The sequence below is a fragment of the Histoplasma capsulatum genome, genomic scaffold, assembly GCF_000149585.1.
Source record: "Histoplasma capsulatum NAm1 scaffold_4 genomic scaffold, whole genome shotgun sequence".
Classification (NCBI taxonomy): Eukaryota; Fungi; Ascomycota; class Eurotiomycetes; order Onygenales; family Ajellomycetaceae; genus Histoplasma; species Histoplasma mississippiense.
The window spans coordinates 226,817-249,969 of NW_001813979.1; the positions used below are offsets into that span (position 1 = coordinate 226,817).

The following is a 23,153-nucleotide window of genomic DNA, read 5'->3' on the forward strand; positions in this document are numbered from 1 at the left end:
AAGGAGGTTCTGAAGGTTAAGGAGATAATGTAACTCCGGAGATATGCGACGAATGTTCTGAAGGCCAAAATGTTCGAATGGAATCCTGGTAGTTGCTTGCTCTTGAATCTTTAATAGAAAGCTAGGTACGTTGTCAGTCCAGTCAATGCAAACGCGAACCGGGACTGTAGTTATAGTAGGACCAATTATTTCTGCAATTTTTGGAACTGGGGCATTTCGACCAGAGAGAGTGACTCCGATCACGATATCATTCGAGTCAGCGTATTTTGAAATTAATATAGACCAAGCGACCCGGAGGATATTTGAGATAGTGACGTTGTCCGACTCAGATTTCCGAGGGAACTCTATGTCTTTGCTGACAGTGAAACTCGAGTGCGGTAGAGAACCATGAAAAGATGTTTGTTGAGGATAGGAAGCCGGTGATCCATGAGCGAGTTCGGAGAGCCAATATGATCTCGCCATAGATTCACTCCTTTCACACAGATGACGGATGAATAAGGAATATGGAGGCAGGTGTGCAATCAGCGAGCCAACCGTTATTTTGCGAGTATATACTTTGGCGAGATACTCGAAAATTCTCACTATGCTCCATGCATCGAAGATCGCGTGATGAACAGTCCATATGAAGTACCTGCCGCCAGCATCATCGATAACCATACCAAGCGGTGGAGCGGAGCGCCGTCTGAGATACTCATATTTGAATCGCATTCAACGAATTTGTCCAGAGAACTCTCTTCGCGCCATGTAATGTCGTTCTCCTTGATCACGACTTGCGAAAAGCCTGACTCAATCTTAACAACTCGGGTTCTGAGAATAGGTAAGGCATTGATAAAAGTTTGCCATGCATTTTTGAACTCTTCAAGGTCAATTCTCGACCCAAGACGAAAAACCCTCCTCAGGGTATAGGCTGATTGGGTTTGCATGCTCAAGGCCAGGAGGCCCTCTTGAAGGGGGGAACAGGGGTAGATATCTTCGATTTGATTCGGTTGAATCCCGCAAACAAATGCGATCTCATGTAGTTTCTGCGATAAATCATTTTGTTCGATGTTAGATAATGAAAACGGTATCACTGCTTCATCCTCCTTACAGTTCGTCTCCTTGGAAGCTGCAGCCATACTGAGTAGAGTGGGACATCGAAATATATCAGAGACTGTAAGAGAAATCCCATTGGAACGAGCGGCGCTGGCGAGGCGGATTGCGGAGACAGAATCACCACCAAGGTTAAAAAAGTTATCGTTTATACCTATTGAATGTTCGGCGAGGTCGAGATAACTAGCCCACATGATACGCAACTTCTTTTGAACCACTGTCATCTGTTGCTGCTCATGCGACGAGCTAATGAGCATGTACATATCTCATTAGTTGGGTTTCAGATATTCTCAAAACAATATCGCAGAGACATCTATGATCCAGCTTTCCATTTGACGTTAGAGGGAAATGGACAAGAGGTATATACATGGTTGGAACCATATAGATCGGAAGGTAGTCTTTTAAAAATGTTCTAGCTTCTATTAGCTTCTGCATGAGCCCATCACTCATTGGTATAAGAATTCCATCACTCTTCGTTGGATTTTCGTTATCAGGTATAAAAAATGTGCTAAGGATTTGTCTATTGTTCAATGGTATTAGGACCACCATGATACGTCGTATGTCTGCATCAAATTCAACAGGTGCCCTTCGATCTCAGTTAGCTGGACGCGCTGACCATGTATTTTGACTTGCTTGTCCTTCCGGCCCACGAAGGAGATAGTCCCGTTAAAGGTCACCAGTTCTATAACATTTGCTCTTTGTCCATGGGAGATCTTGTACGAATGACTTAAGAGTCCTTTCGGGGTCATTAAAGTAGCCACTACCTACGCCTGGCCCTTCAATGAGAATTTCGCCAACAGCACCGAGAGGTAATAGGGAACGATGGTCAGACTGATCAACTATCCAAACTCTGCAGCCTATTGGTCTGCCGATATTCGTTGGGTCGGAGGTTTTCAACACAGAGTCGGTTCCAGTGGCGTACACGGAACATTCAGCTGGTCCATAGCAAATAATCAATTTCACTGCGTGTGCCCAACAATTGATGTTCTCAATTGTAGCTGCCTCTCCGCCGAGGACAAGCGTTCGAAGACTTGGAACTTCTTCTGGTTGTAACAAATCTGCAACGCTAGGGGTGAGGAAACACCAATTGACTCGCATATTCCGCATAGCACCTGCGATATCATCCATTCTCTGCTCTTCAGATGGAATGCAAACACAGCCTCCACGAATCAATGTTGTAAATACGTCCGTTATACTCACGTCGTGAGTAAAGGCTGCGTACTGGAATACCCTGCTTTGAGAATCAATGTCCCAGCGCTGGCCATGGGCTGCGGCGCTGGAACATAGCGATTGATGGGAAATCAATATACCTTTTGGCCGCCCAGTGCTTCCTGATGTAAACATCAAAAAAACTGTATCTTCCGGATCGACCTTGGGCAGCTGTCGCGAAGGGGTGGGAAGGTTGTGTAAAAATCCCGAACTCAAGCATATGATAGACAGCGCAGAATTCAAGAAACGGCCTCCTTGTGTGGTGCTCGTTAATATCATGGGAGCCTCGATCTCCCTTAATATGGTTTCGAGGCGTTGGATAGGATGATTGATGGGTAGGCAGACGAATACAGCACCTGTCTTCAAAACGGCAAGCATAGAAACAACAGCCCACAAAGACTTTTCGGAACATATAGGGACTATTCGGACCTGCGACCCCACATTGAGAGATATCAAATGCTCTGCAAGACTTGAAGAAAGTTTATCAAGTTGCGTGTATGTCAAATTACCATCCCAAGATGTCATTGCGTCTGAATTGGGTCGGCGCTTAGTTTGTTGTATAACAGAGTCGTGAACAGTTGCAGACACGGTTTCAGGAAGTGACCCGTTTGCTTCATCGAATATACGCCGATCTCGGTCATGGAGGAGTGAGATGTCGGATATGGTGTTAAGTCTATCACTCACAATGGACTCAATTACCTGCAAAAAGGCGTTCCCAACACTCGCCGCTACTTCAGATGACATTATGGATAAAGAATAGCGCATGGATACGAGTATCTTGTTGTGTCCGCATTCGATGTTGAGAAGGATGTCGTACTATCAATGTATTAGCGAAAAATTCAGAGAAATTAGACCAAATATCTTCATACCTCCGTGGGATCGTCCCCTCTCATACCGTCGAATCTAAGCATTCTCGGATTCAGGTCAGATTCTGAAAAGCCGTGTCGGTAGGACATGACAGTATTAAACAGATCGCTCGGAAGGTCCGCTCCCGCTATCATGTCAGCTAATGCACAATGCTGGTGCCCAAGGCCATTTAGGAAGTCGTCCTGCACTTTCGACACCGCATCAACGATGACTGTTGAGCTTGCTAGCGATTGATGGCAGATCATCATATTGACAAAGGTCCCCACAGCATCTTCGATGCCATCAATAGGTGCGTCTCTTCCTCCAGAAAGGTACCCGAAACATACGTGATCCAAGTTGGTGTACTTGTGTAATATCAGCGCCCAAGCAGTCTGGAACACGCTCGCCTGGGTTAATTGATATGTGGAACAGAATTGGAGAAGAGACACGAGATCAGGAATTTCAAAAGAAACAATCCCTGTTGACATGGACATTTTATCTCCTTCAAGCTGAGGAAAGTGTGTTATCTCGGCACCATCAAGGTAGCTTTTCCAATACTCAATGTTCAGGATCCGATTTTGCTGCGCGATATATTCAACATAGGAGCGGTATGAAGGACCAGGAACTAATGACAAAGATCCATCATACGCCAGGGCTAAATCTCGAAGCAGGACGAAAATCGATGTCGCGTCGACCAACACATGGCTGATTTCTAACTGATATATAATTCGCGAGGTGGAAAATTTAGTCAATGAAAGTCGATGAGCAGGTCGAAATTTGCCGAAGTTAGTAACTACACCCTCGTTGGGATTCTAGCTGCTGAAGGGCCGAATCCTCGTCTTCGCATTCAGTGAATAGAATATCGGGAGTGACTTGTCCCATCACAACCTGTTCGAAGTTCCCTCGATGAACAATAGATTCAAAGAAGACAGTTCGCAGCGTATCGTGTCTAGCGCACACATGTTCCCACGCACGAATGAAGCGCTCCTCGTCCACGACAGGTGCTCCAGTTTTTGGTGGCAGCAATTCGCAGGAATGTCTTATATTTAATTTATGTACTTTGACGGATCTCGAACTTGACTCACTAAAATACCCTGTTGCATTGGCGAACAGGGGTATACATCCTGGATATTGTCCAAGTTGGGCGTGATTAACCTCAGCTGGGTTCTCACCAACTCATCTAGCTGACGATATGAGAACGACGGAATATGAACGTCACTCAACGTTAATTGTGGTTGTGCATCCCGGAGGACAGTAGAGAGCTGAATTAGTGACTGCTCAAAACCTCTGATCCATTGGTAGATTTTGGTCTGGTGACGGATCTCCTTATTGAAAGAGAATAACTACTACGTGTAGTCCATCCTCTTTCGCTTCAATGGTTATTTCGAAGATCGCCAGACGATTGACACCCTGACCGAATCTCGCTAGGGAGTCTCCTTCTAAATCTTCCATGCGGAATGATGATCCAGGCTGTCTTAAGTGACTGGTGCTTCCGATAAAGTTCACAACGATCTCCATCTTCTCATGCTTTCGGAATTCTGCCCAAGCCGAATCATTGAAGAATCGTGAGGCGAAATATGGCTGGCCATTCCCGGGGATTCGCCTACGTACATCTTTTATTTTCCGTATGACATCTATCAAACTATCGCTGTCTTCAGCGTAAGCGTAAATCGGAGTCAATGTCGTGAACCAGCCAACGGTGCCTGATAGGTCCACTTCAGGGTTCGGTGATTCGCGACCATGCCCTTCGGTGAATATTGTCGGGTCGGAGCGGTCTAGAAATATATGGTGAAATGAATACAAGAGAGCAGAGATAAATACCTCTTTCAATTCTGTTCGCAGAGGTTTGTTGCAGTTGTCAAGAAGTAGACGACTAGCTTCTCCATTAGTTAATGGTAAATTCTTCCACGACCTCATCAATATAGCGTATGGAGTAATCTGTACTCCGTATAGCGTCCCCTGCAGCCCGTCAGCCGCCAATCCCCACGAATATAGTCCTGTAAAGTACAACGACATTGAATCGAAAAATCATTGCTGAGCATGACCCAGATTCTGTTCTCGCGCTGCCGCGTCGTTGGCCAAGTCTGTATGCGCCTCCCGGCTGACAGGATCAGATTGAACCGCGACCCGACGCGGAAGCCGAGCAGCGCCAGGGTTATGGTTCTGGCTACTTGCGCGGATGGCCATTAGTAACGGTATCAGTGGCAGCGCTGTTGGCGTGCTTTGTGACGCAACTTGACGAGTCAATTATCGCAACAGCATTGCCCAATATCGCAGCAGAGTTTCATTCCCTGGGTGATATTGGATGGTACAATTCTACATATTACCTACCACAGGCGGTCCTCCAGCCATTATTTGGGCAGGTATATACTCGCTGGCGCATCAAGCGGGTTTACCTGATATCCCTGTTCCTTTTTGAAGGTATGTTTCAAGTCGTGGAGAACTTTGCACCTCCAAACCCTATCGAGGAAATAATAATAATGACCCCTTCTTTTTGCTAGCTGGCTCACTCATGGCCGCTCTATCCAATTCATCGCCACTGCTCATTGTAGCCAGAACCATTGCTGGCATCACAGCCGGGCACTTCCAAATATTCGCAGCATGTTATGCACCGAAAGCACGAGCTATTATGCTGAACGCCGTGTCAGCTATTCTCGGTGAGTTCCAGCCGATCCAAGTGATTTTTCGCAGATAAATAGCGAAACCCCAACCACAAGGTTATACATATAACTTATTGATGCGGGACGCAGTAATCAGCAGTGTGCTGGGGCCACTCCTTGGCGGCATCGTTACCCAATATCTCAGCTGGCGTTGGTGCTTCGGCATCAATGTGCCCATCGGTTCTGTCCTCGTCGTGATCATGGCTGTGTTGTTGAAAATACCACGCAGTAGCAATAGCACTACCAAGAGCACATGGAAAAAGCGGCTTATGGAGCTAGATATCCTAGGAACGATCCTGCTCACGGCGATGATCGTGTGTGTGCTCCTTGGGTTCCACATGGTGCAGAAGCAGCGGCCGGACAAGGCCGGAGTCGGTGCCGTATTCGTAGCGGCCATCGTCGCAGCAATTGCGTTATTTATCCAGCAGCGATTAACGCTGACGGAGACATTGTTACCCATCCGGATCTTTGGCAGGCGCCTGGTGTGGGCGACTTGTGGGTTGATGTTCAGCTTGTCTGTCGGAATAGCGACTCATATTTCATTTTTGCCTTTGTATCTTCAGGTATGCTGCGAAATGATATCCCGTCCTCGGCCCGTCAAAGAAAATCGTGCCGCCTCATGCTAACCATCAATAACAACCATCTTTAAAAAAAAAAAAAAAAAAAAAAAAAAAAAAAAAAAAAAAAAAGCTCGTCCGCGGCAAATCACCCGCCTCAAGCGGAACGCATACCGTCCCTTATGTCCTCTCCATCTTCACTGGCTCCATAATCATGATGTTATCTCTAATCATCCTGAAATATCTGAACATTCTCTTCTTAAGCGGAGTGGTCTGCTACGCCATCGCCGCAGGGTTATTCACAACGTTTGATGTCAACTCAACCCTGGGTGAAATAGTCGGATTTCAAGTCCTAGCAGGGTTGGGATTCGGGTTGTGCGTATTGTGTTTGGTCGAATGTCCACAGGCAATCCTGGCTGATAGAGATGTGCCATATGCGCAGGGAGTTATAAACATGTTCCAAATTCTGGGAGGGTACGTATATATGTATACATGCATATATATATATATATATATATATTAGACCCCCCAAGCATCATGAACTCAGTTAATTATTAGCCATCATTATTCAGAGCTACCTCGACCCAAGTCGCAACTTTAATCTTCATCCAAACACTTTCCCACCGCCTCGAACGCGTCCCGAACCTGCCACAGGACCAGATCCGTATACTCCTAGCAGACCCAACTACCATGCTATACGGCAACAGCAGCGACAGCAAAGGTAGCCACCATATCAACGACAGTCAAACTCTGCCATCTGGACCCCTCAGAAGCCGCATCCTCAACGAACTGTCCCGCTCCTTTTCCGCAACATTCCGCCTTTCAATAGTAGCAGCCTGTCTAGCGTTGACGTTCGTCCTTTGCATGCCGTGGACGAGGAAACGGACGCTGGCGGCTACGTTAGCTGCAGAAACGGGCAAAGAAGCCAATGGCAACGTTATTACGCATGATGGTAATTATGACAATAACAACCACAATAACAATGATAATGATGGTTATGGTGATATTAATAACAATAATGATGATGATGATGATGATAATGAAAACGATATCAATGGGACACGCAGGATGAGGACGAGAAAGGCAGGACAGGGAAGTGGGTACAGACGGGAGCGCGAGGAGGAGCCGTTGACGACCATAGAATTAACATAGAGGAACCCCTTTTTTCGCAGTTGAAAAAATAATAAAAATCTTGGAAGATGGCAAGAATATAGATGGACATACGGAATCCGGGAGGTTTTTACCACCCCATCGCTGGATGGCGGAGAGAAAAAGCAAGTTTTAGCGACGGAATCAACTGACCAACTTGGGGGGGAATGAGTTTCTCAGTTACAGGATAACTGCCATCTTCAATTACATATAGATAATTTCTATGTATATATATTTCTATGTATATTTTCTATGCTCTGCCATTTCAGTCACCTTACTCCGTACTGAAAAAGGAATTCACTGATTGGAAGGGCTGTCGCCAGCCGTCAGCCCTGAATTGATTTATGTATGACAATGGCTCCCAAATGTCAAATAAATATGTGCAAGTTCAATCAAACTCCAACGATGGAAAGAATGGAGGATCAATCAGGGCATACATACGGACCATGGCTGAATGAACTGTGTTGGCCAAAGAGATTTTTTTTTTTTTTTTTTTTTTTTTTTGCCATGGGCATAAGTTATACTGTACTTCCCGATGCACGAATACTAGGAGACGTGAGCTGCGCCCGCCACACTTCCACCTATTTTTATAATTTACTTCCCAGGCCCTAACCCCTTGAGCAACAATAATCCTAACCTGATCCTCAACCCTGATCCACTCCTCACGCGTGATGCTGTGTTGGAGTGTATGGAGTATAGTTAGTAATGTTAGTGGGCTGTTCCTGGGTTATTTTCAAAGGCCTCAACCAACCAAAAATAAATAGCAAATAAATGGCTATCTGATAGTTTCGTTCCGTGATCAATGCAGTTCAATCATCAATGTCCTGTCATCTGTAGAACAAACGGGTTTGTATGCGTACAAATAGGACCTGGTCTCCACTGAGAATATCATCTTTGCAAGTCTGGAGCTGAAGCCTGAAGCGGAAATGTCTTGACTATGGCCATCTAGTACAGTTTCCGTGGCCTGAGATTGGCTAGCATAGGAGATCACCACCAGGGTTCTGCTAGTGTCGTGGCCACTGACTCACCGAGGCTCAGACAGACGGTGGATCAGCCTGACGGAAAAGCGAGACAACGCATCCAAGTCGCGTTAGTTATTGATCCCAAGCGACAAGTTTTTCGTCGCGGCTCCACTGTTCCAGGCCGAAAGCAGCAATTGCGGGATCCAGATGCTGCTTGAAGGGGCCGCGGTTAGGGGTCAGCCGCCTAACCCGCCTGGGTTTAGGGGCGCGCTCTCGGGGGGCTTAGGGGGTGCGTTGCCGGGAGCACCGCCCAAGAGCCCAGGACGTGGCCGCGTCGGCGGGGCCAATCGGGGCTTAGAGTTCACGCCTAACCGCAGGGATTCCGAAGCTTTCTGATTCTCCGCCGTTGAACATGGTTGTTGCTGCCACAACCCAACTTCTGTGCAACCCCAGCTATTGCCACGTCAGTTGGGACTGCTCCCGCTATTCCCACTCCCCAGTTACTCCCGTGGTTGGCTAACTGCCACGCACCTCCTCACAAAGAAGGGTTGGTGGTGCGTCTTCTCTCCTCCCACTCTCTCTCCTTCTCTTCCTCTTCCTCTCACTCTCTCCCGCAAAGATCTTTTGCAACTGTCTTCTTATATATCTTCACCCTCTTCGCTTTTAGGACTCTGTCTCTCGCTCTCTACTCTCGCTTTCCCTCTCCCTCTCCCTCTCCTTTTCACCGGTTGTTGGCCCTATCTCTCCTCACCATAACATCCCCCGCTTTTCAGCCGTTATCGCGCTTCTCATCCCAGCAGCAACTTCACTCGTTCCTCATACACTCAGATCATTGACATCATTCAGCAGTCACAATTCCGTTAAAGATATCCCATTTCCCCTTCCCCACCTCGTAATCAGTCACTTTTGATTTACCCCACCTCCCTGACCAAGATACAGAAACCATGTGGTAGGCTACCTTCCCATGTCCCTCTCTCTCCTCTCCCGGTGTCATGATCCCAGCTGACAAATAAAAGTGGAATTTTCGGATATATCAACTACCTGATTGAAAAAGACCGTGCCTATATCATTCAGACTTTGGTCAATGGTGCGTGGTTGATTCCTTTGTTTTGTCTTGCCTGTGTTGGGAACCCTGCCTGGCTGCTAACCCAGCCCACGTCTTGGCTTTAGGCCTTTCAAGACTCGAGTACAGAGGCTACGACTCCGCTGGTCTTGCTGTGGACGGAGACAAAAAAAATGAGGTCTTCGCTTTTAAGGAAGTGGGGAAAGTTGCCAAATTGAGAGAACTTATCGATAACTCGGACTTCGATCTCACCAAGACCTTCGACTCGCATGCTGGTATCGCTCACACTCGATGGGCTACCCACGGTCCACCCTCTAGATTGAACTGCCATCCCCACAGGTAGACAGACTACTCTCCTTTTTTACATCTCTCTTTCTCTAAGGAGGCTAAATTAAAACTGACAACAACCAGATCTGACCCTAGCTGGGAATTCTCTGTCGTCCACAATGGCATCATTACCAACTATAAAGAGCTCAAGGCCCTCCTCGAGTCCAAGGGTTTCCGCTTCGAAACTGAGACGGATACTGAGTGCATAGCCAAGTTCGCCAAATACCTCTACGACCTTCATCCAGATATCGATTTCACCGTGCTCGCAAAGGCTGTCGTCAAGGAGCTGCAGGGTGCGTTTGGCCTCCTGCTGAAATCCGTCCATTACCCCCACGAAGTTATTGCCGCCCGCAAGGGTTCTCCTCTGGTCATTGGTGTCCGCACCACCAAGAAGATGAAGGTGGACTTTGTCGATGTCGAATATTCCGAGGATGGCGCTCTCCCCGCCGAGCAGGCTTCGCAGAATGTCGCCCTTAAAAAGTCTGCTGCCAGCCTGTTGGCACCCGCAGATAAATCCCTCTTGCGCCGCTCGCAATCCCGTGCCTTCTTATCAGACGATGGAATCCCCCAGCCTGCTGAGTTCTTCCTCTCTTCTGATCCATCCGCTATCGTCGAGCATACCAAGAAGGTGCTCTACCTTGAGGACGATGATATTGCCCACATCTTCGAAGGTCAATTGAACATCCACCGTCTTGCTAAGGATGACGGCACCTCCAACGTCCGTGCCATCCAGACCATCGAGCTTGAACTCCAGGAGATCATGAAGGGCAAATTCGACCATTTCATGCAAAAGGAAATTTTCGAGCAGCCGGAATCAATTGTCAACACAATGCGAGGCCGTCTCGATGTTGCCAACAAGAAAGTCACCTTGGGTGGACTAAGACAGTATATCACTACCATCCGCCGTTGCAGACGTATCATTTTCATCGCCTGTGGCACCAGTTTCCACTCTTGCATGGCTGTCCGGGGTGTTTTTGAAGAATTGACCGAAATCCCCATTGCCGTCGAGCTGGCGTCTGATTTCCTCGACAGACAAGCCCCCGTCTTCCGCGACGATACCTGTGTATTTGTCTCCCAGTCTGGCGAAACGGCTGACTCCCTTATGGCACTCCGATACTGCCTCGAGCGCGGCGCGCTGACAGTGGGAATTGTCAATGTTGTTGGCTCGTCCATTTCCCTCCTGACACACTGCGGTGTGCACATCAACGCCGGCCCCGAAATCGGTGTTGCGTCCACCAAAGCTTATACCTCGCAGTTCGTCGCGATGGTGATGTTTGCGCTATCGCTGAGCGAAGACCGGGCTTCAAAGCAGAAGCGACGGGAGGATATCATCGACGGCCTGTCTAAAATATCTGATCAGTTCCGCCAGATTCTGAAATTAAGCGAGCCGATTAAGGAAATGTGTGCCAAATTCTTCAAGAACCAGAAGAGTCTCTTGTTGTTGGGTAGAGGGAGTCAATACTCTACCGCCTTGGAGGGTTCGTCCTGTTCATTATCCCCCTTTTACCTACCTCCAGTAACAGGCTAATGCTGATTAATACCTGTATAGGCGCCCTCAAAATCAAAGAAATCTCCTACCTGCACTGTGAAGCCGTCATGTCTGGCGAACTCAAACACGGTGTCCTCGCCCTCGTCGATGAGAACCTACCCATTATCATGATCCTAACCCGCGACGGGATCTTCAAGAAATCCCTAAATGCATACCAGCAGAGTACGTACAATCCTTCTCAAAAAAGAAAAAAAGAAAAAAAGAAAAAAAGAAAAAAAGAAAAAAGAAAAAGGAAAAAAAGAAAAAAGAAAAAGGAAAAAGAAGCTAACAAAACTCAGTAATCGCTCGCCGCGGCCGCCCAATCGTGATCTGCAACACAGGTGACGAAGAATTCCCCGCATCGGAAACCGAGCGCATCGAAGTGCCATCGACGGTTGATTGTCTGCAGGGTCTGCTGAATGTCATCCCCCTGCAGCTGATCGCATATTGGCTGGCTGTTGCGGAAGGATTGAATGTGGATTTCCCACGTAATCTTGCCAAGTCGGTTACTGTCGAGTAGGCATTTAGATAGCTTGTGTCTGTAGTTGGGATCGCGGTATAGGGCAATGTTCTAGGGATGTATGGAGTTAAAATAAGCAATCAATCAATCAACCATGGATAACTGGATGGGCAGGAAAGGACGTGGAATTAGTTCTGGAGCGTTGGAAGCATGTGGGGATTTTGCGATTTGGTTGCTCTTTTTATGCACTTCGGTTTCTTCTGCTCCATTTCTGCGAGATGATGATTTGCGTGCGTGTAATGGTTTGGTTCGATCTTTTAAAATAAAATAAAAGCGCAGTTGTAGCTATTCACTCGGTTATCTTTGGCCGTACGAATAGATTCGCTTGAAGTTTTCAAGTGTCGTGATGGATGAGAACAAAAACCATCCCAAATTTATCAACAACGCTGTAGTGTCCGTATGTTCTCCTCCTCCCTGAATATGCAGATACAAATGCCATCAATTGAGCATGTAGTATATTGTCTATTGCAAATATCATCCATTCCATCTTATATTTGAGACCACCTATCAAACGAATGGTTAGTTATACTCAACGCTTATTAATTAATAATAACCAGCTTCCGAAACCCTGCAACAGAGATGGGTAGTTAACTATGCTATTATATATCAACAGCCCAATTCCCGTTCCCGTTCCAGCCCCAATTCCACTTCCAATTCCAAATCCTCCTCTAGATTGAAATCCTGTCCGAAATGGCTCTGGACCTCAAAGGCCCCGGCGCCTCTGCAAAGCATGATGGCAGGTTCCCCCAACCCCACTCCCTCATCCCATTCCTGCGGCGAAGCCCCGGCAATCCGCATGCCTTTGAAAGAAAGCCCCTCCTCTCCCAGGGCCCTGATCAACCTCTGCCAAACCCATTCCACCCACCTAACTAACGACAGTGAATGATGATATACAGGCTCGAACCTCCGCATCGCCATCGTCCACGCCAGGTGGAATGACAGGATCGTCTACTCACTGGTCGACGGCGCGAAGAAGGCGTTGATAGAGGCGGGGGTTGTGGCGGAAAATATCGTGACGCAGAGTGTGCCGGGCAGCTGGGAGTTGCCGGTTGCAGTTGAGAGGTATGAGTCCCTCCCATTTCCTTCCCTTGTTTGTATACTTTTCGTATGTTTTGCATAATTGGGTGGAGGGGGCCGCGGGGGATGATTGATTCGGACTACCTGGTGCCAATTTGGCATGATTTGGATATTTTGATGGAACCCCCCCCCTCCCCCGCAACACACACACACTCCCAATCTCAATATCATACCCCCACACAACCATCCACTACACTACTGACATTATCTCAATATATCTAATCATATAGCATCTATGCCGCTTCCCTGACCCCTACGCGGTCGTCACCCTCACCAGCCCCCTTCGACGCCATAATCGCCATTGGCGCCCTCATAAAAGGCGAAACCATGCACTTCGAGTACATCGCGGACGCCGTCTCGCAAGGGCTCATGCGCCTGCAGCTGGAAAAGAGCTTGCCGGTGATTTTCGGGGTGTTGACGCTGCTGAACCAGGAGCAGGGGTTGGTGAGGGCTGGGTTGACGGGTGGGAAGGGGAGTGCGGCGCATAATCATGGGGAGAATTGGGGGCTGGCGGCAGTTGAGCTTGGGGCGAAGAGGAGGGCCTGGCGGGAAGGGGTTTTTTTGTAGTTGAACAAAGAAGGAAGGATATGTTGGGGTGTGAGGGTGTGAGGGTGTGGGGTTCACGGAGGGTGGAGGCTTATCTTATCTGTTATGTTTTTGTGTAAACATATTTATGTGAATTTTCAGTGGACTTTGTTTGGTTGTTGTCATGCCCAGTCGGCAGTTCTGGTGATATTCCGGTTTAATCTAGCAAATCTTGAAAGCAGAGAGAGGCTGGACGTTTGACAGAGTTGGACGCAACCATGAGGAAGAGCAAAACTGGAATTAAAAAGGCTTTGGGTAGGTAGCATTGATACCGTATGAAAAAAAAGACAAAGCCACTACTCCTCCATCTTATCCCCTTCGCCCTCCCCTTGTTTTTCCTCTTCGTCATCCTCATCATCCCCCTCCATAGCCTGTTTAGCTTCCCGGATAGCTTCCTCAAGCAATGCCTTCGGCACCTCCTCATGGCGGCCCTTCGTTGGCCCATCCATAGCACTAATCCACGTCATTTCCAGCTCAAAATCCTTATCCTTGCTATCCTCATGGGCGACATATATGATGCGGGCGGCCTCCTTGACACCTTGTAGCAGCGTGAAGTTGCCCGAGGCCAGGTCAAGTTTCTCCAGCTCGGCTTTGGCAGCTTGGCGGCCCTTACCTGTGGCGGCACCGTAGTAGCCCTGTTTTAATATATCGGCCATCAGAAATGATTTTCTATAGCGCAATGGACAAGGACGATTGGCAACAGAGACTCAAATGAAGAAAAAGCTATAACACACCCAGTAAAGCCCACTCGGCTCAATCATATACAATCCGGGCCCGCCAGCCTTCGCACTCGCAACCTTCCCACCAGCACCAGACTTGGGACCAGCTCCTACCTCCCCGTCCACGGGGAGCTCTAGCTCCGAATCCCACCCGCCAATGATGGAGGTGACGCCAAAGGGCCGCACAGAGGAGTACAGGGTATACGCCTGAGCATATCCACCTAATCTGCTAGCAAGGACATGTGTGGATATGGGACCTTTGTATGTAATTCTCCAGTTATCAGCCTCGTCTCTAGCTCTGGATACGAAATGTCGGCCGTCGGGGAGAAGGCCTGAGGATACCTATTCATCAACAGTATGTTAGCACTAGTGGTGGGCCATTCGGAGACACTGAAGGGAAAAAACCGAAAGGTAGATAATGTATGGCTAGGACTGACAATTCCAATATGCCTGTCGACTGTAGCTATGCGTTTATTGGCGCCCGGTTTGAGCAGTTTAGACGATATGATTTTCTCGACAGCCAGGACGACGCCATCTTTGCATCTAATTCCTATAGACGTGCCGCCATTCTCTACAGCTTTCACTGCGTATTCGACCTGTTATAATGTCGCAGTCCAAGCATTCCCTGTCAGAATCGCTTCTTTGTTTGTTTTCGGTTAATGTAGCGGGCAAAAAAAAAAAAAAAAAAGCGGGCGAGGTACCTGGAAATTCCTGCCATCGGGAGAAAATATAGAGTTAGAGAGATCGTAGCCGGTACCTATGGACGTCTGGTTCCATATGGCAAAAGTGAAGGTAGTCAGTTATTCATTTCTTTTAAGCTTCATGCAGGTGGAGTGGGATATACCATATCTCTGGAACTGTGGTTTGCGATTTAAAGGTGGGAGCGGAGGGATTCGAAGGACGTAAGCGAATGAGACGACGGCCGCAAGGAGGACGACGGGGTGGGGTGTAGAAGTGAGAAAAAGACCGTTCCAGCGACCACGCTTGAAAGAATAGATTGCCTTCTGGATCTTGTATATATCGGCTCTATCTCAACTTTGGAGCTGTGGAGATGAGTTGAGCTCACGCGTCACGGGGTTGCTGCCTCTGGGGTCATGTGATTTAATGATTCAAGCAGGATATCTCCTCCTTGATCCTCCAGATATGCCAGAGATTGTCCCAAGGTGTAGGAATTCGCTGGGACTTGACCGGAGATGCCAATGGAAGCAAGAAACTAGATTGCGGATCGTGTGTCTTACATCTAAATAGCCAATACCAGCCTGAATCTTGCTGTTTGCTGCCGCAATTTGTGCAGTTGACAGTTCCGCCAGAAAACGCTTCATGTTGTACTCTTGACACAATAGATATGCCAACACGGTTTCTTCTTTTCTTCTCTTATGGGCGTCAGATTCTGTTTTAGCTGGACTAATGATTAGGCCGAGCGCCTCTTATTTACATCAATCGAGTGGCCACAACCTCAAAACAATTTTCTGCAGAAATTGCCTTCTTGATGCCCCAGGACGAACAGAAATTCGTTCGCCAGCACGCAACACACACCACCTCTCTTACTTCCATTCTCTTTCTCCCCGAATCCGGAGCCAGAGTTGCGGCCATGGACAGTGAAGCGGGGTGCTTCAAGTACAACTATATACCCAGTAGAATCCTCAGGGGCAAGTTGGATTTCACAGCCTCCCCTGGGCTTTGTGGTACATGGCACTCTGTCTAACCGGACAACAACTGGAAAGGACATTCATTTTGAGCATGATGATGATGATGATGATGATGATGGATGATGGGACTTCAAGATTCCCGATATTCGGTTTTGAGCATCAGTGAACTCTGGTGACTCTAGAACGATAGGGAATCCAATCCCCGAGCTGCACTTGAAATTGCACTGTTGGAAAGCTAATCTAACAGAATGATCCGTCAAAGGGCGAGCGCCTCAACTTTTCGGTGGCAATATATATCATATCGGTCGAGGCAAGCAGGCATTTAGGAACATGTTTTGACATGGTTAAGTCAGTCAGTCAGGCAACCCAGACATGAGCTCAGTTCACTTTTAGATGTGGGTTTAGTTAAATGATTATCCTCGTCCTCGTTCGCTTGGCTTTGGTTATTTTTATTGTTGTATTTGTATTTGTATTTGTATGTATTTATATATTTATATATTTATAGCATTCCAAATCTCGCTGGCCAACGGGCCCAACCACGTCACTTATTTATTTAGCGCCACCGCTTGATTCCGTCGTGTGTTTGAAATCCCCATTTCTCCCTGCCACTTGACCTCTATCCCAGATCCCCAGATCCCCAGATAGCCCCCCGTATAGCCCCCCGTATAGCCCCCCGTTTTCCATTCTGCTCCTCTTCTTTGATATTTGATATACTACTAATCTGCCTGGACCGACTGGACCTTTTGATTGGACTCGGACTTCCTGGATTCCGGCCTCTGGTCTTTGGACGCTGTCTTTGCTCTCTCTCGCCCCCGCCGGACCCCAAAGCCTCAAGGACTGTGGACTTCTGCCAGTATACAGAATAGATATAACTACGATAATTAGCTAGCTTAGTTGTTGTCATAGTCTCAAAAAGAAACAAGATACAATTCAGAATTTTCTGCAGCAAGCCATCCCTCTTTCTCTCGCTCCATCCATCCATCCATCCATCGTCCTTCAAAAGGAAGGGAAAGAAAACGTGCCTTTTCTCTTAAGTTATCCCCCTCCTCTCCCCGTCCCCCAATCCCCTCTGGAAGAGGGAAAATAGCGAAAAGGAGGACCTCAGACAGAGAATAGAAACCATGTCTTCTTCAGTGCTGCATCATTGTACGTATTGCGGACATGATTCCGAGATTTCAAACTCCCTGGCTGCCTTCGCTGAGAACCCTTACTGCCGTCAGGTAATAATCATTTTTCTTTTTCCTCCTTTTATTATTTGAAAAATCAGATATCCTATTCCCTTCCCCTTTCCCCCACTAACTGTTTCCCCGCAGTGCGGCCTATCCGCTGCGGAGGGCGATTCCAAAATGCAAGACGACCTGGCCATCCTCTTCGCTCGTCAGATGAGCGTGGCAGGCATCCCCAGTCCAAATCAAAAGCTCGCGAGCCCTCCGCAATCAATGGTACCTGCAGCTATGTCCCCGACCCCTGATATGTCCCCCTCTCCTCCTCCCACTCCTTCCCCCTCCATCTCCCGCCCAATAGCCTACAACATATCTCAGCATTACCATCACTCCGCACATCAGCTCCCTGGCTCAGGAGGCTGGTCAAAGACGCTTTCTGCAACCCTGCACGACATGCAGCAAGCCGGAGTCTCGGCGGAAGAAATACTATTCCAACACAACGTGGACCCGACTGCCCTCTTCCCGTCGCAGCTGGCCCTCTTCGCGCATGCAGATGTCGAGCAGAGGACGCGTCTAATTGAGCTATGGCAGATTTCGCGACCGAGTGTCCGGAAAGGGAATCCATTTGACAGCGGCAGCAGCGTCATCCCTACTTCATCGTCTTCCTTGCCGAGTCGCATGCAATGTGCCAGGGACACCATGATCGACGTGGACTGTATGGATCAGGATGCGCGGAGCACAGCGGGGCTGGATGACAGTCAACACGCAGAGCCGTATGTCATGTCCGGCTATGAGGCGCTCGCGCAACGCGAATATGACGCATCAGCGGCCAGGAGTGCGTGCGGACATGGGTTTGCAGAGGCGTCACAGTCCTCTGTAGCTGCTGCTGCTGCTGCTGGTGCTGCTGCTGCCACGACGTCAACTTCCTCGTCGTACAAGCCGGCCGTTGACCCCGTGTACAAGGGGCATGGTTTGTGGGATGCGCATGGCCAGCAACAGGGACATGGACAAGGTGGGTCGGAGGCAGTACTGCTACTTCAGCCGATGGAAAATCAGTACGGCGCGTTCGAGCAGCGGAATAATTCCATGTATCTGGGTTGTGGAATTGCGCGGGCGCATTGGCTGGATGATCGGGAGATGCTGTAGTTAGTTAGTTAGATAGGATCCTTTTTTTCTTCTGGTTTTTTTTTTTTTTTTTTTTTTTTTTTTTTTTTTTTTTTTTTTTTTTTTTTTTAGTTCCTTCTGTTGCCTTGGAGGATATTCCCGATTCTCTCTCTGACTATCAAACCAAACGCACCGAAGCGTCAATTTACCATTCTGTTCATTTCCATCCATGCAGCACCCGGGCATTCCATCTGTTTTCCTTTATTGTAGTGTTTGTTTTCATCATCTGATTTTATTTTGCACTCTTTTCCTAATTACCCTGTCCTACACCACAGCCTAAGATACTGGTATGTTCACTAGATATGAAGAGAAAGATTTCCTCTCCTCTCTTTCTCTGTTCTCCTGTATTTCCAATGTCAACTCCAAAAGTCAGAGTGAAATAACTTCAAGTTCGCAATTGGGTTGCGGTCCGTATTATTTATCTGCCTTTTGCCAACTCGCTGCATCCTGCATCCTTTTTACGGAAGAATATCACCCCAAGAGCTTAAAATATTGATAAGAAGCCTGATATTCTTAAACCAAATAAGGGCCAGGAAGTTCTTCTGTGCCATTTGAGAACTGGATATCCCAGGCCTCTGGCAATATTTTCCATATGTTTCCCCTAGCAACACATGAGAAACTAATGGGGCCGGTATTGATATTGCTATTTTCAACGAGGACTTTCGCAGCTTGAAACCAAAATCCGGTTTATTAGCATGGTTAATTCGTCGCGCGAATCCCAACAGAAGAGACAGCCGGGGAAAGGAGAGGAGAGGAGAAGGAACGGCGGTAAGGCTGGGATTAGTTACTTATCTTCGTTCACAGAAGCAATCGGTTCTAACGAAGCACAAAAAAGGGACACCGAGCTTTGCATATCCCTGCGTCGCGCAGGGATAACTTTTCCAGAAATGAGACGAAAAGGGCGGTTTGGGGTATCGATATCAATAAGAGTAAAGAGAGCATTCTAGAAGCCCCACGTCTTCATGCAAAGTCCATCCATCACCCGCCCATTCATCCGTTCATTCAGATTCTTCTTATTGATTCACCAATCCGCGCGGCTATATGTCAGAGACGGCAAGCCACTAGTTACGCTCTGGCGCCGTTTCCTCCCTCAGGCTATGAGAGGGTAATATGGAGCATGAGAAATAATAGCTATGTATTAATTCTCTAATATCCAGCCTAGGCTTCAAGGAAAAGAAAAAAAAAAAAATACCTCTAATTTTCTCATATGGAATGGTAATAACGGATTCCATCTTTGATATGTAAAAAGCAAACAAGCCACTACACTCTCGTTATTGGATGAGAACCCCCTTGAGGTCTATCATAGCCTGAATGCATTTGAATCAACTAAGGATCTGTGCTGTGTAGCAGTCGTCTCGAATGCTTTGGATGGGAAAACTCATGCCATCTGCCTTCCACGGCTGCATTTATATAACCCTTTGACCTTGTCTTATCTCATATAGATCATCCTCAGAAGCTTGAAGAGCCAAAAGGTCTAGGTTTGTTTCTTCTCGGCGGCGCTGCAGATAGCATTGCAATGGACGAGTTAATGCAAAGAATTACCTATATGAGATCAAGCCTGAATCGAGGAACGTAAATAAGCCAGTGTGATCTGCAAACGGCTGACCACCTTGAAAAGTGGAATAAGAAGGCCGAGGAATGAAAACAAATCTTAACCGGTGAAAGAAAAAGGTGATTGAGAAAAATCACCAGAACTCACTCGTGCTCTAAATGGTTGAGATGAACCAGATGAAAGACATGAGCCGAAAGAAGTACGGCTTTTACATGAGCAATATTTCTCACAGAGACTATTACCGACTTTATAGCTGGAGAATACTCGTATGCACTGCACACTTCGCAAAGGTGCAACCTGCGCGCCAACAAAGAGGGTTTTCGAAACATGGCTCAATGAACCCATCTAACTGTCCAAAGATCGAAATGGAAACTGACAATTTCGAAATAAAATAGAAAAGCAACACTGTACCATTTAGCAATTTAGAAGCTAGAACTAATTCATTTACAAGGAAGACCGCATAGGATCCATCCGCCGTACCGAAGAATTGCAAACAAAGCGATTCATGTATCAGCAACACATTATTACATTCATGTACACTACATATATACATTCGTGCCCCATGAAGAAAGCGTTCGATACTCATGAGAACCGCATAGACAAAACTCATGGAAAGGTTGCTTCCATAGGGATAGATATATATACATGGCCCTAATAATAATGCATATGCGACTAATGAGTGTATGATGGTCGGATTTCCGAGGTGCATACGCAAAGAAATGGTAGAAATAACCTCTTCTGTAATTTGCTGGGGGGGAGGGTGGGGTGTTCGGTTGAGGGTTGGGGTTCGTGAAAAAACCTGGGGCAGAGATCATTCGAGCCAGACAGGAGGCAAAACAAAAAGGAAGTGGGCGAACAGCAAACAAAACCTTGCAGAACAAAAGCCGGCCGCGTGAATCAATACGAAGGCATAGGGAATTGGCATTCAAAGCATGAAACACAAAAGCATAGCAAAATGGCTGTCATCTCAAAAAGTGCCGCGACCCGAGTTCGGGAAGTCGATTTAGAGAGTGCTCTGAAGGGGAGTGGAAGGGTAACGGGAGGAAAGACAAATCCCGTCGGACTTGGTAGTTTTGATTTGTCTGGTCCCCATCCATGTTGACCAAGGCGTTCAAAAGCTAGAATGTGGCGTAATTTCGTAGTTTAAGCCGCATCAGTTTGGGTAATTTGTCGTGGTGTTCACTTCTCTAATTTCTTCCTTGGACGATTCTTTGTTGGCGTTTATCTCCACAAAAAAGGAAATATTATTGAAGCAAACCTCGGATTTTATTGCTGTCGGTGCCCCTGCGGTATTCTGGCGGAACTGGGGATTCCCACACCCTTGCATCGGCCAAAAGAGAGTAAAATAAACTCAAAGAGAAATCTCTCCCATATAAGATGTCAACGGCAAATTGTTAAAACGCAAGTTGCGGAAAGCAATTAACGAAGTAACCAAAGACATAAACCAATCCCCATTCAGCATCTCGGGTCAGTAATTCCGTACTAAACCGGTATTTAAAAAGGATTAACGGGCCGATGTGAAGTGAAAAATATTGACATCGCGAAAAAGAGTGGCGTGGAATGTAAATCGGGGCATCTACGCTTGTAGCACCAGGTACAAGGCAAAGGAAATGCAGGAGCCCGAAACCTGGAGCTCCAGGTCGACTGCCGCGCAGTCCAGTGGCTGTTGGGTGTGGCCACTAACAACCTTGACCGGGGCGAGTACACCAACGTTTCGCGACGACTAATTTAAAACTGTTAACGACGGCTCACAATCGCAGATTCAGCTGCGCAACGAAATGTTGTGTTGGGAGAGAATAGACATACATTCACCCTGGTTGGGGTTTCCCACAGCAGGCTCCGGCTCGGGTGCTGGAATTGCTACTGCCCACACAGAGGCGGTCATCAGGGTAAGGAAGACAACGAGGAACTTCATGTTTGCTTTGGGGGTTTGTTTAAGTGATCAGGTGGGTTGTAAAAGGGAAAGTAGTCGCAGCAAAAGGAATCTGAAGTGTTTTGGAAGGTTGTTAATGTTGTGTAAGTTGACCAAATTGGTTGTTCCGCGTGAGAGAAGAACCGAAAGGAGAAGATGCCAGGAGGGTGCTTTATAGACAAAACGTGGTGGAGAGAGGAAGAAGACTTTGGACCCACAATGGATGTCTATTTCGAAGGTCTTTCGCCTGTTGAATAATATGTTGGAATAAAGAAAGTAAAAAATGAGAATAAAGCACAGATGAACACAAGGGAGAACAGAAGATAGGTTATGATAATTCAACTTCCAATAGCTTATTGACAGAAAGACAGATTCACTTTGACTGTGAGCCTGGGGTAAAGCCGTGGGGTAAAACTCAAGATCGCTGGTAATAGAGAAGAAACTTTTGGAGAGATCCTCCATTCTCGAAAGAGGAATAAAGCGATGGGTCGAATGAGAATCTCCATATTTCCCAGATTGGAGATGTTTCAACACAAGGTTCAGAGAACTGCGGCCATGTGTTCTCATCCGCGTTCAGCATGACAACACGGACCACTCGCCATGTAAGCAGACGCAGCAGGATGCAGGGACCAACACCCAGCCATGCAAGGACTGTAGATAGACGTTCTTGTATTTCAATAATCATATAGCGTGGGGAATATCCAGGCGTGTGTTATTGACGATTTCCGGATTAGGCGTTCAATGGGTAGAGTTTCAACCTTAACACCAAGCTACCAAGCTAATCCAGGGGAACACAAGATTTTTGACTTCGTCGCTCACGTTGAGATGGAGCAGGAAGCATGATTTGAAATGCTGAAATGGATATGGGGTAATGGCATCGGCGTATCATGGCAGTCGCTTGGAGGCCACCGAAGCAGATATCCCGTAACAGGTGGTTGTTGTGGAGGCTCTGCCCCACTCCCAACATGACGCTCGGTTCATACAGCGAGCAAAGACATTCAGGAAAGCCCCTGGATAAGGAGTAAAAGCAAACGAAAAATGAGAGAGGAAGAGGAAAAGATATCAGGATTATCATGGCAACCTGATATGATGAAGCATAGCTATCCGTTGGATTTCTCATGCTATAGACGACAACAGAAAGATGCTGGAGCAATATACTGAAACTCAAATGCCCATGTTCGCAAAGGCATGTAAATTTAAGTGAAGTTGTCTGTCTATACTACCCACACATGGTGCAGGACTATGCCAGCCCATGCTGGAGACTGATGCTGGATTGAATGAATGCAACAGAAACGTTTTGTTGTTGGTGATGGATCAGAACTTTTTCATTAGCTAATCTATGACTAAGCGTCATGCTGAGCCGCAGCGCCGACAAAAAAGAAAAAACTCAAAACATCCAACAATCCTCTACAACCTCGTTGT

At 47.2% G+C, this 23,153-nt stretch overlaps 7 protein-coding genes across 7 annotated transcripts; 4 read left to right on the plus strand and 3 right to left on the minus strand.

Moving 5' to 3' along the window:
* Positions 1–581: 581 nt before the first annotated feature.
* Positions 582–5,331, minus strand: HCAG_04086 (predicted protein; the record flags this gene model as incomplete). Its single annotated transcript, XM_001540196.1, has 7 exons — positions 582–1,335; positions 1,633–1,652; positions 1,858–3,114; positions 3,168–3,860; positions 4,230–4,328; positions 4,492–4,919; positions 5,190–5,331. 7 exons carry the CDS (start codon positions 5,329–5,331, stop codon positions 582–584), a joined length of 3,393 nt encoding a protein of 1,130 aa, XP_001540246.1.
* A 325-nt stretch (positions 5,332–5,656) lies between these two features.
* On the plus strand, positions 5,657–7,513 carry HCAG_04087 (predicted protein; the record flags this gene model as incomplete). The annotated part of the gene is made up of 4 exons (XM_001540197.1): positions 5,657–5,801; positions 5,895–6,367; positions 6,495–6,835; positions 6,934–7,513. The coding sequence occupies 4 exons, from the start codon at positions 5,657–5,659 to the stop codon at positions 7,511–7,513; spliced, it is 1,539 nt and encodes a 512-aa protein (XP_001540247.1).
* Positions 7,514–9,416: 1,903 nt separating this feature from the next.
* HCAG_04088 (glucosamine--fructose-6-phosphate aminotransferase) lies at positions 9,417–11,910 on the plus strand (the record flags this gene model as incomplete). The annotated part of the gene is made up of 6 exons (XM_001540198.1): positions 9,417–9,421; positions 9,489–9,559; positions 9,625–9,874; positions 9,947–11,340; positions 11,412–11,573; positions 11,690–11,910. 6 exons carry the CDS (start codon positions 9,417–9,419, stop codon positions 11,908–11,910), a joined length of 2,103 nt encoding a protein of 700 aa, XP_001540248.1.
* A 346-nt stretch (positions 11,911–12,256) lies between these two features.
* HCAG_04089 (conserved hypothetical protein) lies at positions 12,257–13,554 on the plus strand (the record flags this gene model as incomplete). Its single annotated transcript, XM_001540199.1, has 4 exons — positions 12,257–12,307; positions 12,524–12,650; positions 12,807–12,972; positions 13,218–13,554. The coding sequence occupies 4 exons, from the start codon at positions 12,257–12,259 to the stop codon at positions 13,552–13,554; spliced, it is 681 nt and encodes a 226-aa protein (XP_001540249.1).
* A 314-nt stretch (positions 13,555–13,868) lies between these two features.
* On the minus strand, positions 13,869–16,282 carry HCAG_04090 (proteasome component C1; the record flags this gene model as incomplete). The annotated part of the gene is made up of 7 exons (XM_001540200.1): positions 13,869–14,207; positions 14,307–14,633; positions 14,729–14,887; positions 14,993–15,048; positions 15,530–15,664; positions 15,840–16,007; positions 16,186–16,282. 7 exons carry the CDS (start codon positions 16,280–16,282, stop codon positions 13,869–13,871), a joined length of 1,281 nt encoding a protein of 426 aa, XP_001540250.1.
* A 779-nt stretch (positions 16,283–17,061) lies between these two features.
* HCAG_04091 (predicted protein) lies at positions 17,062–18,249 on the plus strand (the record flags this gene model as incomplete). Its single annotated transcript, XM_001540201.1, has 2 exons — positions 17,062–17,160; positions 17,254–18,249. The coding sequence occupies 2 exons, from the start codon at positions 17,062–17,064 to the stop codon at positions 18,247–18,249; spliced, it is 1,095 nt and encodes a 364-aa protein (XP_001540251.1).
* A 3,146-nt stretch (positions 18,250–21,395) lies between these two features.
* On the minus strand, positions 21,396–21,734 carry HCAG_04092 (predicted protein; the record flags this gene model as incomplete). The annotated part of the gene is made up of 2 exons (XM_001540202.1): positions 21,396–21,542; positions 21,651–21,734. 2 exons carry the CDS (start codon positions 21,732–21,734, stop codon positions 21,396–21,398), a joined length of 231 nt encoding a protein of 76 aa, XP_001540252.1.
* Positions 21,735–23,153: the final 1,419 nt, after the last annotated feature.